At 47.3% G+C, this 16,248-nt stretch overlaps 1 protein-coding gene and 1 long non-coding RNA gene across 2 annotated transcripts in view; one reads left to right on the forward strand and one right to left on the reverse strand.

Annotated features, from left to right (window-relative positions):
* ATP1A4 (ATPase Na+/K+ transporting subunit alpha 4) overlaps nt 1–14,156 on the forward strand; it is a 32,478-nt gene extending 18,322 nt beyond the window's left edge. The window contains exons 13-22 of the mRNA XM_086393584.1: nt 2,517–2,653; nt 3,037–3,187; nt 3,471–3,639; nt 5,241–5,395; nt 5,550–5,673; nt 6,900–7,045; nt 10,571–10,701; nt 10,795–10,896; nt 13,463–13,554; nt 13,838–14,156. Coding sequence (XP_086249710.1) covers nt 2,517–2,653; nt 3,037–3,187; nt 3,471–3,639; nt 5,241–5,395; nt 5,550–5,673; nt 6,900–7,045; nt 10,571–10,701; nt 10,795–10,896; nt 13,463–13,554; nt 13,838–13,866 — 1,236 coding nt within the window. The 3' untranslated portion in view covers nt 13,867–14,156. The remainder of the gene's footprint in view (nt 1–2,516; nt 2,654–3,036; nt 3,188–3,470; nt 3,640–5,240; nt 5,396–5,549; nt 5,674–6,899; nt 7,046–10,570; nt 10,702–10,794; nt 10,897–13,462; nt 13,555–13,837) is intronic.
* The window catches only part of LOC147376847 (uncharacterized), a 39,580-nt gene that overhangs the window by 9,180 nt on the left and 14,152 nt on the right, over nt 1–16,248 (reverse strand). The gene's annotated exons all lie outside the window — the stretch shown is intronic.

Raw genomic sequence — 16,248 nt, forward strand, 5'->3', positions numbered from 1 at the left:
GGCCCTGGCTATGAATCCAGCCTCCTCTAAGAACTGCAGCTGAGCAGCAAGCACCTGAAGTTAAGGTCACCAGCGCTGGAAGCTCTCTCTCAATGGGTCTGATCTGGGGGAAGAGGGCCCAAGGGAACAAGGAAGTCAGCTTGCAAGAGTACGTGGGAACACCAGAGGTACAGTCAGCATCAAGAAGTGAGACATGAAATTCCTTTAGTACTTGGCGAATTCCAGAAACTACCAAATGCCTTTTATTTTGAAGGGAGCCATTCTCTTCTGTTATGTGAATGCATCTCAGTGTTCTGTGAAATTGTGTCCTAGGAACTCACTCTTGGGGTGACTGACTTTGTTTTTATTTCTCCCGGCTGGCATGGAGGTGGTACTTCCAGAAACTGCTGTAGAACAGTAGTTCTGGTCAGGCAGGCCTAGGTACGACAACTGTCCTACATGTCATTATTAATGAGCTACTGGGAAATGTGCAGGGCACGGTAAGCCTAAAAAGCATCGCTGAGGGCTCAGTCTGAACCACACCTGGAATCTTTGGTGCAGTTCCCTCCTAGATCCACAGGCCCAGCTTTGTGAGGCCCCAGCGCCCCATAACCGAGCCAGGGCGTTGGAGACCAATGAGGGGGGAACTGCTCATAGCACACCTTGCCTGAGTCCCTGGTAATCCCGGCTCAGTTAGCACTTCATCCAGCAAGCCAGCAGTGCCAGTATGGAATGAGGAGGGCTCATGGGAAAACCCCTTCAAGGCTTATTTCCACGCTCTGGGAGTGAACAGACTGACCTTTCCAGGACCTCTGTTCTTAGTTCAGCCACAGTCAGATAGTTCCCTTCTCCCTCCCACCAAAGCCTGAGATTTATGTGCTTAGAGGGCACTTGGGAACCATGGGCAGCGGTTCCCAGGAAGCGATCCTTCCCTCATTCTGTAATTGCTTGTTGATGATTACTCTGCGCTAGGAATTATGCTAAGCTGGAAACTTAACATGAATCACAGGCATGGCCCCATGCTCTCAGAGTTCTCAGTCCAGCAGAGGAGAGAGACAGACAAGCCATCACACACAGACAACGTGAGGAGGGTTAGGAGAACAGAAGGCTAGAAGACCACACACACGGGCACCTGATCTTTGGGGAGGAAAGGGATAGATCTAGGGCTGGGCCCAGGTGCCCAGAAAAGGGCCAGAACCCAGGGGCACAAGGAGGCGGTGGGAAGAAGAGGGGTAGAGTGAGGATCAGAATGCACTTGGATCTGGATGAAATTTTGCTGGGCAGATGGATTCATCCAGACGTTCCTTTACTGCTGTTGTTCTAATGGTAGGTGCTTCTGTCTTTGAGCTTAAAAAGGCAGTATAGCACTATGGAGAATAGTACGAAGATTCCTTTAAAAACTAGGAGTAAAACCACCATATGACCCAGCAATCCTACTACTGGGCATATACCCTGAGAAAGCCATAATTCAAAAAGACACAGGTACGCCAATGTTCGTGGAGGCACCATTTACAACAGGCGGGGCATAGAAGCAACCGAGATGTCCATCAGCAAATGAATGGATAAAGAAGTTGTGGTCCATACATACAATGGAATATTACTCAGTTATTAAAAGGAGCAAATTTAAGTCAGTGCTAGTGAGGTGGATGAATCTAGAGCCTGTGATACTGAGTGAAGTAAGTCAGAAAGAGAAAAACAAATACTGCATATTAACACATACATTTGGAACCTAGAAACATGATACTGAGGAACCTGTTTGCAGAACAAGAATAGAGATGCAGACACAGAGAACAGACTTAGAGACACAACAGGGGAAGGGAAGGGTGGGACGAATTGAGAGAGTAGCTTTGAAGCAGCTACATCACCATACATAAGACTAGTGCGCAGCTGCTGTATAACACAGGAAGCTCAACCTGGCGCTGGGTGACAACCCAGAGGAGGGGGATGGGGTGGGAGGTGGGATGGAGGTTCAAGAGGGAGGGAGTATACGTACACTTATGGCTGATTTGGGTTGTTGTAAGGCAAAAACCAAGACAACATTGTAAAGCAATTATCCTCCAATTAAAAAGATTAAATAATTTTTTAAAAAAAGAGGCAGAATAGCTTCTGGAGCGATATATGAAATTCTGAATATACTGTGCTTGTTCGTGCTGAGTCACGTCAGACTCTCTACAACCCCGTGGACTGTAGCCTGCCAGGCTCCTCTGTCCATTGGCTTTTTCAGGCAGGAATACAAGAGTGGGTTGCCATTTCCTTCTCCATCTGAATATAGTAAATACACTCAAATCCCTGATTTATTCATGGGTAACCAGAGTCCAATTTGTCCTATGTTTTATGGTCTGATGGCCTTGACCCCCTCCCAAGGGTTGAAGCTAGCATAGCAAGATTTTTGACTGACAGCCCAAGTTCTTGGAAATGAGCTACTTAAACCCCTGTGGAATGACAGCAGTGATCTCTTAGCTCTTGGAGAGAGAAATGAAGGACTGGGGACCTCTCTGAAGATGACTCTGCTCTCTTTCCCTCCCCTCCCAACTCAGGTGATTATGGTAACAGGGGATCATCCCATCACAGCCAAGGCCATTGCCAAGGGTGTGGGCATCATCTCAGAGGGCTCTGAGACAGCAGAGGACATTGCTGCCCGGCTCAAGATCCCTGTCAGCAAGGTCAATCCTAGGTGAGACCCCCTAAAGAATTCAGATATACCATTTTTTCCCCTCCATCCTTAGCTTGCTCCACCAACTAAAGTTTTCGGAGGTTCTTTCTGTAGGTAGGACACGCATGGTTTACTTACTGAAAAGTAAAACATAATAGGAAAATGACCAAGCGACTATGTCAGTAGAAGGTGGGCAGAAGAAGAAGGCAGAGAAGAGGGAGGAAGAGGTGGGGGGTGGGGATACAGTGTGCCAATCTGGGGAGAGTGCATGGCTGGGGACAAGTTGAGGAGATGGGGTGAAAGGAGAGACAAGCAGGTTATAGCAAAGATGAGTTTGAGGGTACCAGGATGCCTGGTGAATTCTCAATACCTGGAACTAACCTTTAGAAATTCCTCTTCCTCAGGGACGCCCAAGCCATTGTGGTGCATGGCTCAGAACTAAAGAATATGAACTCTGAGCAGCTTGATGAGATCCTCCAAAACCACACTGAGATCGTGTTCGCTCGGACCTCACCCCAGCAGAAGCTCATCATTGTAGAGGGATGTCAGAGGCTGGTAAGGGAGACCAAGGAGGCTTGGGAAGTCACCCAGCCCCAAACCAAGCAGAGGAACATGTGGGCTGGGCTGGAGGAGGAGCCAGAGAGCATCCGATTGTGAACCCCTGAGACAGGCATCTGTTTGGGGGCTCCCTGATAGTTTCGCTATCTCAGAAGGTGCAGGAGAAGGAAGGGCCAAGAAGCTATATCAAGAAACAAGGGATGATGAAATCAAGCTGACCTTTGGGACGGGTCCTGAACCTGACACAGTAATTATTTCACTCCCTCTGTGTTTCCTCCAGGGAGCCATTGTGGCAGTGACAGGGGATGGGGTGAACGACTCCCCGGCACTGAAGAAGGCGGACATCGGCATCGCCATGGGCATCGCCGGCTCCGACGTGTCTAAGCAGGCCGCTGACATGATCCTACTGGATGACAACTTTGCTTCCATTGTCACGGGTGTGGAGGAGGGTAAGGAAGCTGGGTGCCCAGGGCAGGGACTTACTTGGCCCTCAGACTCAGGTGAGAGTTGATGCACATTATTCTCATTTCCTTTGCCCATCTTCCAACCTCCTGTACACACTGGGAAAAATCAGTGTAAGTCACAATTTTGCAAATTGGATTCAGCTGGTCCTTAGACCATCACTACGTGGAACCCTTATGTGATTGGAGGAAAGTCCAGATTGTCTAGGCAGCTCTAGTGCAGCATAGTTTGTTTGCTTCTCTCATGGAGATTCGGGAGATCCTACTTGAATCTGCTATAGGTTTCTACTGTAGGATTCTACTGTAGGTTTCAGGGTGTAGCCATACTCATAAGACTACTCTGTACTTCACAATCTCAGGAGGACTTTCAGGCAACCTGTTGTCTGAATGATGTTGACATATCAAGGTCATTTGGAGCCTGACTGAATGAGCCAAATCAGGTCCCCTCTTTCACGGAGACAATTCCCATTGGTGAAGCCCAGATTTCTGCTTCCTGGGCTCCCTGATTTCTGTCTGGAGCTATGAATTAAAACCTATTACAATCCACGTAATAATAATGGTTAACATTATACTGAAACCATGAATGATCCTCAGTATTGAGACCTTGTATAATCCTCAGTATTGTATGTCCACTCAATTCAATAAACTTTTGAGCATCAACTGTGTATCAGACACCATTCTAGATGCTGGGGATTCAACAACAGGGAGTAAAAAGACACCTCCTTGCTCTCAGGTAACTTAATTTCTAGTGAATTAAGATAGAAAATCAACTGAACAGTGTAATAAAAGAAGACAAGTGCAATGGAAAAAAATAAGTAAAGCAGGGAGTGGAAGGAGGGGTGACACGTTTTTGAAAGGTTGTCAGGGAAGGATTCAAGCCATCTTGCAAGGCAGGAGGAATGAAGGTCAGAGAGGTGAGGGGTGCCCAAGATGACAAGTTAGTTATGGCAGAAAATGCAACTGGAACCCATGCCCAGGCTCTTTCCATTTCAGCCTTAATTTTTTTTTAATTGAAGTATAATTGATTTACCACATTGTGTTAGTCTCTGGTGTATAGTGAAGTGATTCATTTTTATATATAAGTAATTTTCCCCTTTGATAATCATTAGTTTTCCATGTCTGTGAGTCTGTCTGTTCTGTAAATAAGTTCATTTGTGTCATATTTTAGATTTTACATATAGGTGATGTCATATGATATTTGTCTTTGTCTGACTTACTTCATTTAGTATGATAATCTCTAGTTCCATCCATGTTGCTGCAAATCCAGCCTTAATCTTCTTAGGGCTTTTATACTGGCATTCTCAGACATCTCAAAGTATTAACCAGGCCCCAGCCTGCTTAATTTTCAGACATCAGATGATAGTAGCCATGTTGAATCCAAGAACACAGAGCATACAAATTTGACATGCTTAAATCATGGCTTTAACTAACAGTCACACAATTTAGAAACAAAACTGGGGCTGCCACGGCTCAAGACCCTTTCACGGACTGTGTGACAGTGCTTTGTAGCGGCCTCTCTGCCCAGGAGCTGGTTTGTGGGAGGTGTGACGTCTCTGTGCTGCTCACAGAAGGTTGACCATCCTTCCCAGGCCGCCTGATCTTTGACAACCTGAAGAAATCCATCGCCTACACCCTGACCAGCAACATCCCCGAGATCACCCCCTTCCTGATGTTCATCATCCTCGGCATCCCCCTGCCTCTGGGCACCATAACCATCCTCTGCATTGACCTGGGCACTGACATGGTGAGGACCCAGATGGGACCCGGCTCGTGGAACTCCTGTGAAATGGACTGAGTTGGGACGATCTAGGTCAGGCAGAGGGGCAGAGCTTGAGGGACTTCTCTGAGTCTCCTTCTGAGCTGTGTGTCCCCTGTTGCTTCCACCCTCCATCCTCCAGGTCCCTGCTATCTCCCTGGCTTATGAGTCAGCTGAGAGTGACATCATGAAGAGGGCTCCACGGAACTCAAAGACTGATAAGCTAGTGAATCACCGTCTCATTGGCATGGCCTACGGACAGATAGGTGCGGCTGCAGGAATGAGGGGTGGAAGGGAGTGGGGAGAGGCTGCCCCAGAAGGGTCATGAGGCCAGTCCTGGTTTAGAAGTTCAGGGAGCTATCTTAATTATGAACTGTGCTAGGCTCTAGCACAAAAAAAACCACTGATCTCTGATCTGCTCTTAAGGATCCAGTCGGAAAGGCGCAAACACGCATGAAAGGATGGCAGGCTGTTTTCCAAGTGCCACGTATTGAGGACAGATAGGACACACTACAGGAGTACAAGGCAGGACTCGCCAGTCTTGCGGACAGAGAGGCCTTGGGGAGGAAACATGGCTTAGACTTGGGGCTGGAAGATAGGGCTCAGCTAATGAGTGGATGGTCAGACGGGGACCAGACGATACCTGGCTGTTGAAGAGTGAATACATCAAGTTGGTGGAGTGCTTATTCCTGATAAAGAAGTAGTGGGGAATGAGGCTGTGGACACAGGTAGTATTTATAGTGGGTCCAAGTCTTGAAAGACACTTCTTTGTTCTTGAGTAGCCAGGTACAACGGGTACAGGCAAGAGATATGGACAGAGGAGACAATACCAGTATTTAGAGATGGAAACACATAGAAAAGACACAGATTTAGGAGCCATATCTATGTTTGAATCTCAGTATCACAACTGACTGCCTGTACAACCCTGGATAATGACTGAATATTTTTCGTGCTTCAGTTTTCCCACTTCTGAAACGTAAATGACAATTCAGAATTGCTGTGAGAATCACTGTGTGCAGGTACCGACAAACGGTGCCAGCTCTGTGGTCAGTAGGCACACATTAGCATCAGCCACGCTATGGTTCCCAGGCATGGGGGATGGAGGTTTTGACCAAGGGAGAGGCATGGAGCAGATGGGAGAAATGTGAGGGTAAGAGAGGACTTGATGAGTGTCCTGGTGTCAGAGGAAATGGAGAGGAGGAGTCCAGCATTCACTTGGTGGAGAGAGAGAGAATAAACCCCCTCTCAGATCCTTTCCAGTTTTATGGTTATATGACCCTGGGTTACAGCTTAGAAACCAGTGTCAGACTTTGGAGGCAAGTCCAACAGAGATGGCAGGGTCAGATCACTGATGGCATGAATCTTCAACATTACAGCTCAGACATACATCAACCCTGCTAGAAGCAAGTCCCAGGCGCCACCTCTTCCGTGGTCTGCCTTTTGAGATCCTCCTCTGAGTGAGGTTCCCCTGACCTCTAACTATCACTGACAGGGATGATCCAGGCTCTGGCAGGATTCTTCACCTACTTTGTGATCTTGGCTGAGAATGGTTTTAAGCCTCCTGATCTGCTGGGCATCCGCGTCAACTGGGAAAATCGATACATCAATGACCTGGAGGACAGCTATGGACAGCAGTGGGTGAGTGAAAGGCAAGATAGTAAATGGTGGCCATACAAGAGTGAAGAAGTAACCAGGAGAAATGGGTTTAGCAAGTTTTTGAAGACACTAGGCAGACAGAGACGATCCTCATCTCCAGTCCTACAGGAGCCTTGTAACACTTGACCTCAACCTCTGATCACATCAGCAAACATTCTTCTCTTTGTTTACAAAGACTTCATTTCTGTTAATTACTACTGTCTGTTGCCTGTTCATATCTTTCTGGGTCTTTCTGGCTTCCTTCGACCTGGAAATCTTCTCTGTCTGTTAACTTTTGGGAGGCTGATTTCCAGGTTCTATTCATCATTGCCCCAGAAATGAGTGCTGGATCCTCTTTCTCCTGTTATTTTCCTTTTCTGTGGGAGTTCAAAGAATAGGATTTTAAATCTGAAAACTTATTTTCTTTGTATATTTTCTTCCTTGTCATTCTAAACTGTTTAAACTTAGAGGATGCCTCTCTGTATTAGTCATTCCTAACACCCAAGATAAATGAGGTCTAAACTGAAGCCCTCTATCCAAAAATATGTATTTAAGAATTTTAGTAAGTATGTATTTGTGAACACTTCCATCCCAATTTCTGAGACAGTGGGAGATGTGACACCAATTTTTGCTAGAATCATAGGACCAGAGACTTCACATACAGTCTGTGGAGGACAAGATGGCCTATTCTTTAGCCTACAAATGAGGAATCTGAATCTGGCTGGAAAGGCTTAGTGACTTGTTCAAAGCCCCACAGTGAACCCGTACAAGAGCTGGACTAGAATTCTGGATTGATTCCCGCCCAGCACTTTGCCATGTCACCATGATGCCTCCAAACCAAGCTAACTGCAGGGTTCTCAAAAGTATGTTAAAATCAAGATCATTGTTGGAACGCTGGCCCGCACACACAGTTCAGTTCAGTTTAGTCACTCAGTCGTGTCCGACTCTTTGCGACCCCATGGACTGCAGCATGCCAGGCCTCCCTGTCCATCACCAACTCCGGGAGTTGCTCAAATTCATGTCCATAGAGTTGGTGATGCCATCCAACCATCTCATCCTCTGTCGTCCCCTTCTCCTCCTGCCTTCAATCTTTCCCAGCACCAATGAATCAGTTCTTCGCATCAGGTGGCCAAAGTACAGGAGTTTCAGCTTCAGCATCAGTCCTTCCAATGAATATTCAGGCCTGATCTCCTTTAGGATGGACTGGTTTGATCTCCTTACAGTCCAAGGGACTCTCAAGAGTCTTCTCCAACAGATTTCCACTACCTGAGCCTCTTGAGGCCGACAGATGTCAATGTTCCCAGCTAGCAAAGTCCAAAGATCCCAGAGTCCTCACTGCTGTGTACCTTGTCAACATCCCAATCCTCGGATCAAGCCTTGTTTGTTTTATATCTTGAAACCATCTCCCTGCTACCAAGATTAAGCTTGTCATATGTTTATTTACAATCAACTAATGATAGTTAAAATTAATTTGAATTAACATCAAATTATATCAGCAACATCTTAAGATATTGCAGAACAGATTGAGAACAACTGCCCTGCCAAATAAATGCCATAAAGGCAAGGTCTGTGCCTCTCCCACTGCTGTAATCTTCAGATTATCAAGTATAGAGCTTCTTCCCTAGGAGGTACCCTACATACTGCTAATACCACTGGCAGTAATTCATTTGGTCACCGTTCATTCATTTAGTGAATACTTGTTGAGCATCTTCTATGCACTGGAGACTGTTATGTCCCTGGGATATGGTAGTGAACAAAAATAGCCAAGAGACTGCCCTTGTGGAGGTTATATTCTAGTTAGGGGCACAGGGTGGGAAGGGAGAAAGATAATAGCTGAATAGATAACATACTGGGTCCATAGATTGTAAGCCCAAGAGGAGTTCAAAGAAGTGTTGGAATTGGGATACTAAAGTAGGGGATATTGAAAGATGAAGATGGTGAACAGAGAGAAAAGAGGTGCTTGAAAACTGAAATGACAGAAAAAATGTGGCTATTGAAAAAGACATCTGGAGTTTAATCACGGGAGCAAGCAATCAGGTGGGGAAGGGAGTATACCATTGGAGTAGATGAAGATACTGTGAGACCACGGTATGGGAAGGATCATCAACATGGATATTTAAATCTCCAAAAATGAGGACAGGCGCCGTTAGAATGACAGTGAGTCAGAAACTAAAATTTTCAAGGGATGATGGGAGTGGTTTGGTTTCGGTAGCTGGCTGCAGAGGACAGGGGTGGCATGATCTGACGCACAGAAATGTGCTGACTGGTCTCATTCTAAGTTCAGTGCTTGGCTCATCAATTTCTAGCTTTTGTTTTCTACTGTTTTGGGCTCTATGGTGGTGGTGGTAGTTTAGTTTCTAAGTCAAGTCCAACATTTGCAACCCCATGCACTATAGCCCTCTAGGTTCCTCTGTCCATAGGATTTCCAGGCAAGAATATTGGAGCAGGGTGCCATTTCCTTCTCCAGGGGATCTTCCCAACCCAGGGATTGACCCTGCATCTCTTGCACTGTAGGCAGATTCTTTATCACTGAACCACTAGGGAAGCCCTTAGGGTTCTATATTTCCCTCCAAGTACAACTTTGACCACATCCCATGAGGTTCTATCTGTAGTATCTCATTATTGTTTGGTCCTATACATTTTCAAATTTTTTATTCGAGCTACAAGTTATTTATAAGCATGCTTTTTTTAAAAAAGATTTTGTTTGATGTTGACCACTTTTTAAAGTCTTTATTGAGTTTGTTACAATATTGCTTCCCTTGTTTTTTGTTTTGGTTTTTTGGCTGTGAGGCACGTGGAATCTTAGCTCCCCAACCAGAAATTGAACCCATACCCCCATGCATTTGAAGGTGAAGTCTTAACCACTGGATAGTCAAGGAAGTCCCCCAAACATGCTGTTGTTTTTTAATGGGCTTTTCCTCCAATCTAATTTAAATGCACCTCTCCTGTGCTTGCACAGCCCTCTGTGATGTCCCTCTTATAACCAACCTACAGTGCCAACATCGCGTATTTATCTTCCCCACTGGACTCTAACTTCCTTCTGTGCAAAATGTGAATGAAAGAATGAATGAACGGATGATTGAATGCCTCCCATCTGGGACCACTCTTCGGGTATCGCTTCCCCTCTGCATGCAGATTCGCTACAGTCCCGTCTTCCTTACCTGCTTCCTTAGACCCTGCTTTCCTCTTGAGTCCACCTTCTTTTACACCACTCTTCTTATTAACTTAGTAAATATTTATGAGCCATCCTCCCTGCCACTCACTGAACAAAGCATGGGGAGGGAGGACACAGATAAATACGACGAGGTGCTTGCCCTTGAGGGGCTCTCAGTCCGATAAGGAAAACATAAACGCAAAACACAAAGTGAAAAGCACTATGACAGAGATATGTGAGAAGGGCTGTGGCAATCTAAAGAGGTCCCCTAATTCAGCCTTGGGGTCTGGGAAGGCAGGAGAAAGCAGCAGCCTTTGAGGCATAGCTGAATCCCTCCTGACGCTGATGGCTCCCCTCTGCCTGTCCTTCCCTAGACCTATGAGCAGCGGAAGGTGCTGGAGTTCACGTGCCAAACGGCCTTCTTCGTCAGCATCGTGATCGTGCAGTGGGCTGACCTCATCATCTGTAAGACCCGTCGCAACTCAATCTTCCAGCAGGGCATGAAGTGAGCGCTGCCCCCCAAACCCAGCCCCGCCCCAAACTGCACCCCCTGCCTCTCCCTGATCACCTCCTTCACCCCATAAATATCTCCTCTCAGAAACAAGATCCTCATATTTGGGATCCTGGAGGAGACAATCCTGGCCACTTTTCTGTCCTACACGCCAGGCATGGATGTAGCTCTGCGAATGTACCCACTCAAGTGAGTAAGGGGAGGGGGGGCAAGGCAAGGCTTCTCTGGGCACAGGGGAAGCATATGGGAGGAAGTGCGGTTGTGTGGGAAGTCGAGCAAGCAGGGCGGCACTCAGTGATGTAGAGAGGACCGCCTGTGCTCCCATAAACACATCTTATTTGAGGAGGGATTAGGGATGAGTGATTGCACTCACCAGACATGCAAATTTCGTGGATTCACCAGTGCTTAACAGAGTGGTTTCTTTTCTATAATAACGCATGGTATAGCTGTCCCAGGCTACATATTGCTCGGAACCGATGCAATCATAAAATAGCCTACTCTATGCAAGGCTAATTTTGCTGTACTTCTGCAAATATGTTTTCATATGTATGTATGTGAATGGGCACACTGAAATTCTTACTATCTGGTACCTTGTTTGGTTCAAGTCCTATGTTTTCATTTTTTATATTAGTATATGCTTATGAAATTTTTTCATTTAACAGTTTTATAGAGAAAAAACCAAAACTCCCATTTCACTCCCCCTTCTCCCAACTCTGTATTGGTAGCCTCTATTAATGATTTAGTGTGTATCCTCCCAGCTGATTTTCTACGTGTTTATACATTTTGCTCACCTTTCTGTCCCTTGCAGTGTTTTACACAATGTTTTACATTCTGTAGCTGCTAAATTAATGTTTACTAAGACATTGGCACTGCCCTTAGATGCTGGCAATTCCAGATTTGAATTTCAACGGTACTATATATTATTCTATGATCTTGGACAAGTTGGTAACCTCTCTGAGCCTCAGTTTCATGGCAAAGTCTCGATAACACACATCTGGCAGACTGAGAATTACATGTAGAGATGTATATAACACATGGAGCATGGCACTTGGGCCCTGGGGGGCACTTTGCTAATAGTAGCTCAGCTGATGTTGCTATTAATGTCAACATACAAATGCTAGTAAGTGTGGTTGGGCATTAACCATGCTCCCAAACACTGTGTATAAACCTTGACCATAAAACTCATCACCTAATACTGTGATTATTTTGTGTGTTTCTCTGTTTTCTCCAATCACTTGAGCTTCTTGAGATCAAAGACCATCATGTCTTCAGTTTTATTTCCCCAGGACCTAGCACACAGAGTAGACATATGATAACCGTTGTTGAATGGCTGCATGACTGTGTGTATGTAACTGTTCATATTGGTTGAAGGGTATGTGTGTGCACACATATTGAACCATGGCCTAGGCCTGCTCTGTCCAACATGGTAGCCACCATCCTTATGCAACCATTGAACTCTTGAAACATGGCTAGTGAGATTGAGAAACTGAATTTATAATTTTAGTTTACTGAAAGTTAAAAACTAAAGCACTGTCAAATATTTTTCTATTAAATACTACTTTATTGTTTTGGTTGGACTACACTTTCCACCAAATATTTAGTGTCTTACTTGAGTAAAATACTCACTGGATTTCAAGGACTGGGGATAAAAAAAGGAGGTAAAGTAACTAATTATGTTTATATTGATTATGTGTTGAAACAATAATCTTTTGGCTATTTGGGACTAAGTAAAATATTAAAATAACTTCACTTGTTTCTTTTTCATGTGGCTACTAGAAAATATAAATTTCACATGTGGCTTACAGTGTATTTCTATCAGACGGTGCTGGTCTAGGCCATCTCTCTATCATCCAAGGGACAAATGTGGTCCTGACCCAACCCCTCTCCAGAGTCAGCTCCTTGGTCTATTGAAGAGGTTCAGGAAGAAAAAGATTTCCCCACCTGTGCAATATGGAGGAGTATTTATATTCCCTGGCAAGATATCCCCTACATCTAGTCTCAGACGGACCACCCTGCTTTTGGTTGCAAGAGCTAGAGGACCCGGAAAGCAAAGGGGGGTTCTCCCACAGTGACTCCATGAAAGCCAGTATATAATCACCATGAACAATATATGTACCTCTTACATGGCATTTATCCCACTCTGTCCTCATTGGCTTCTTAATGTTCCTGTCCTGGGCCCTCCACCCTCACTCTCCAGGCTCTGGCCTCCTCAAAAGGTAGGAATCAACCTTCCACACTGAAGCAAAGGTACACCGCTCAGAATAGCCTGGAGTTAAAACTCCCCTCGGGTCCTCCCCACCATTCTATGCAAAACAAATGCAAAACAAAGAACTCTCTCACCCGAAGAAAAAAATGGACATTAAGGTTGATTACCCCAGCTCCCAGCCGGTCCAGCCTCTGGCCGATCTCCAGAATTCCTTGCCCCAGCCATTTAAGAGATAACTACTCCAAACAACCTTGGAGAAGAACAGGCCCCCTTAAGACAGTAGATTTCCACATATATGCCTATATATACTTACTCTTCTCTTGGGTTAGTGCAGTAGCTCACTAATCTGACTGCTGCCCCTTCTCGCCTCATTAAAGGTGATCTGTTCCTGTAAAGTGCCGATCTCATTCTTTTTCCAAACCTTGCCTTCTCTAACTCCCTTACCCTACACACACAATAAACAAAACAATTCCCAGCCATGCTCTCTGCGCCTGCCTCTCTCAGGCGCCTCTATCTCCTCCTCTGCTGACCAGCTTTTGCTCTCTTCAGGATAACCTGGTGGTTCTGTGCCACCCCCTACAGCCTCCTCATCTTTGTGTATGATGAAATAAGAAGACTCATCATTCGTCGTTATCCCGGCGGTGAGGCTCCCCCACACCTTGGCCTGAGAGGTCGCTAGGCTCCTGACTGGCTGTCCCATTGCAGATGGTTCCTGCAGCCCCATGGCCCCTCTCCCCAGGTCACTGCCTGGCCTGTGCAGTGCCTGGACCCTGCCCTCTAGTCCTTGACCCCACCACGCTGCTCCTTCCAATCCTTGGGGCCCTGCCTTCCCTGCTCAGGCCTCCCACCCTGTCCTGGCTCATCTTTCTGTTTTTCTCCCCTTGATGCCTTCCCCGGTTCACTCTGGTCTCTTCTCTTCCACAGGCTGGGTGGAGAAGGAGACCTACTACTAACCTCAAGAGAGGAGGAGCTCACATGACATTGGGCTGTTCTGAGGGCCAGATGGGGGAGGTTTAGAGGCAATGAGCTTGGGAAAACATCTGAGAGAGCGTATTAGTTGGGGCAGAGAGGTGCCAAGAGGAAGAACCTTGGATAAGAGAGACAGGCGATCCTAGGGCTGGGTTGATGGCACCATGGGTAGGAGATGAGGTGGGGGTGAGGGGAAGTCCAGCCTGTGTCTTCCTGGAGCCCAGCGAGGGGCTCAGTAACCAGTCAAGAGAGTAAACATTTGCAACAGCCCTCAGCTCCAGGATGTGTCGCATCTGGTTTTCAGAGATGCTCTCTCCCTAGATCTTCATTCATGGTAGCCGGGCAGAGGGCATCTTTCAGGGGCCCAGCTGGGAAATCAGAATCAAGCATCCTTGCCCGCTGAGGGTATCCCCTCAAAGTTACTCTCCAACTCAACTGATAGCAAGGACAGGACAAGTCAAGCTGGGATCAGAGAAATGGAGGGGATGAGAGAGGAGCAGGAAGCCACACCTTACAGCGGGGCCACAGCACCCACTCAGGTCCTCAGATGACATACAGACTCGTAGAATCTTCATGCTAGAAGACACCTCATTTCATCATGAAGGACAGGAGGTCCAGAGAGGTTAAAAGATTTGGAAGGGGCCACGTGGTGAGAGGTGGAGGCTGCCACCCCACCTCCGAGGATGATCTGGTGTCCCTGACCTCAGCCCTAGTCATCAGGGCATCTCGACCCCATCCCATCCCTTGGCCGTTTTCCCTGGCCGTAGCCTTGCAGCAGAGACTGAAACAATGCTGTCTGGATGCCTGTAGCCTTTGCTTCAGGCATAGCACCCGCCCCCTCATGCTCCAGCTCAACACAGGTGATGGCCGTTCCCCAAAGCCTGGCCTCTGAGCCTGGCACTTGCTGCATCTCAGGTCACTGTGGAGTCCCCAGGAGCTTTCTCTCCTGCCCACCCTCGGCGGCAGCTCTTCCTTCCTCTTCACCCACTAGCTGGCTTTTGCTTTGTGAGCTGGTCTACTCTGCCCTGTGGATCAGTTCACTCTCAGGCTTTTTTTAGAGGAGAGTTGGCTATGCCAAAAAGCATAGAAAGAGAGAGAGAGAAATGCTGAGAAAAGCTGGGGGAAATCGTAGACTGTCACCAAAAACAAAGCACATGTGTTAAGTGACTGCACATTATGTCTGGCAGTGGACAAAGGCCTTAGTCACATCATCCATTAATCCGTACAACAAACACATTCTTACCACCCGACCGGGTTTTTTAGATGATTCTGATTCCAGAACTTGTGCCCTTAACCACGTTTCAGGCTAGTCTTACAATGAAGGCTGGGCCAAAAATCTACAAATGCGTAATGAAAAAGGAGTCTGGCGGATAAAAGGCTGTGGGCTAGCAAAGAGAAGGCCCGTCTGTAAGGGACACCAGCCGCTTTCCCCCTACACCGGGCACACCCTCCTCGGAGGTCTCTCTCCCACCTGCTCCCCTCCTCCTCCAACACAAGGTCTCCTGGGGACAGGGTTGTACCAGTCTGGGGTCCTTCCCCGCTGCTGACAGGGCTGAACCAGACCCTGGGAGACAGAGGGGCCAGGTTGTGTGCGTGTGCGTGTGCGTGTGCGTGTGCGTGTGTGTGTGTGAGCTAGGGAGAGGGGAGTGTGAAACCAGCTACTCAGGTTTCAGCAGCAGGAGCTTCGGGTGTCTGGTGGGTTAAAAATACAGAGGCCCCAACTTAGGGTCATTTGATACCAGTGGCTGAGCCTGAAGGCAGGGGCCTAGAGGGAAAGGACCGAGTAGAAAGTAGAGAGGAAAGCATCAGAAAGGAGGACAGGGAGGACAGGAGGGCTGCAGCTGCTGGAAAGGCTCTGGTGTCTCTGGAGAGCCAGGGGCGAGGAGAGGGAGCAGGACAGGATGAAGCAGCCTGGTAACTGCAGGAGAGGAGGGGAGAATGGAGCGGGCCTGGGGCACCTTTTCCTCCCATCTCACACCCGGGGGTACGAAAGGTCAGATTCAGGATGAACTGAGTCTAATGTCCCCGTGTCTCTGTCTCGATGTCCCCCACCCCCCACCCCCAGAGTGCGCACGGCAGGAGGAGTCCGGGCTGGACATCATCTGGTCGTGGACGTCTGGGTGGGTCTGCCCTTCTCTCCCGCAGTCTTTGTGCCGATGATAGAGCACATCGTTTGGCCTCTCTGACTCCAAGAGATGGGTTCTGGGGTGTCTCCAGCTCCAACATGCCCTGCTTAGCTACATCTGGCCTCTCCTGCTCCGACAGCTGCCTCTCTTGGACGCACTCCTGCCACGTTCCTGAGATATTTTCCTGGCCTTCCTTGCTTAGCTGTGTAAGGTCTGCCCCACGGGAGAGGGGAAAAATTC

Source organism: Bos grunniens, chromosome 3, assembly GCF_055505025.1.
Source record: "Bos grunniens cultivar Pamir isolate PY7600 chromosome 3, Bosgru_T2T1.0, whole genome shotgun sequence".
Classification (NCBI taxonomy): Eukaryota; Metazoa; Chordata; class Mammalia; order Artiodactyla; family Bovidae; genus Bos; species Bos grunniens.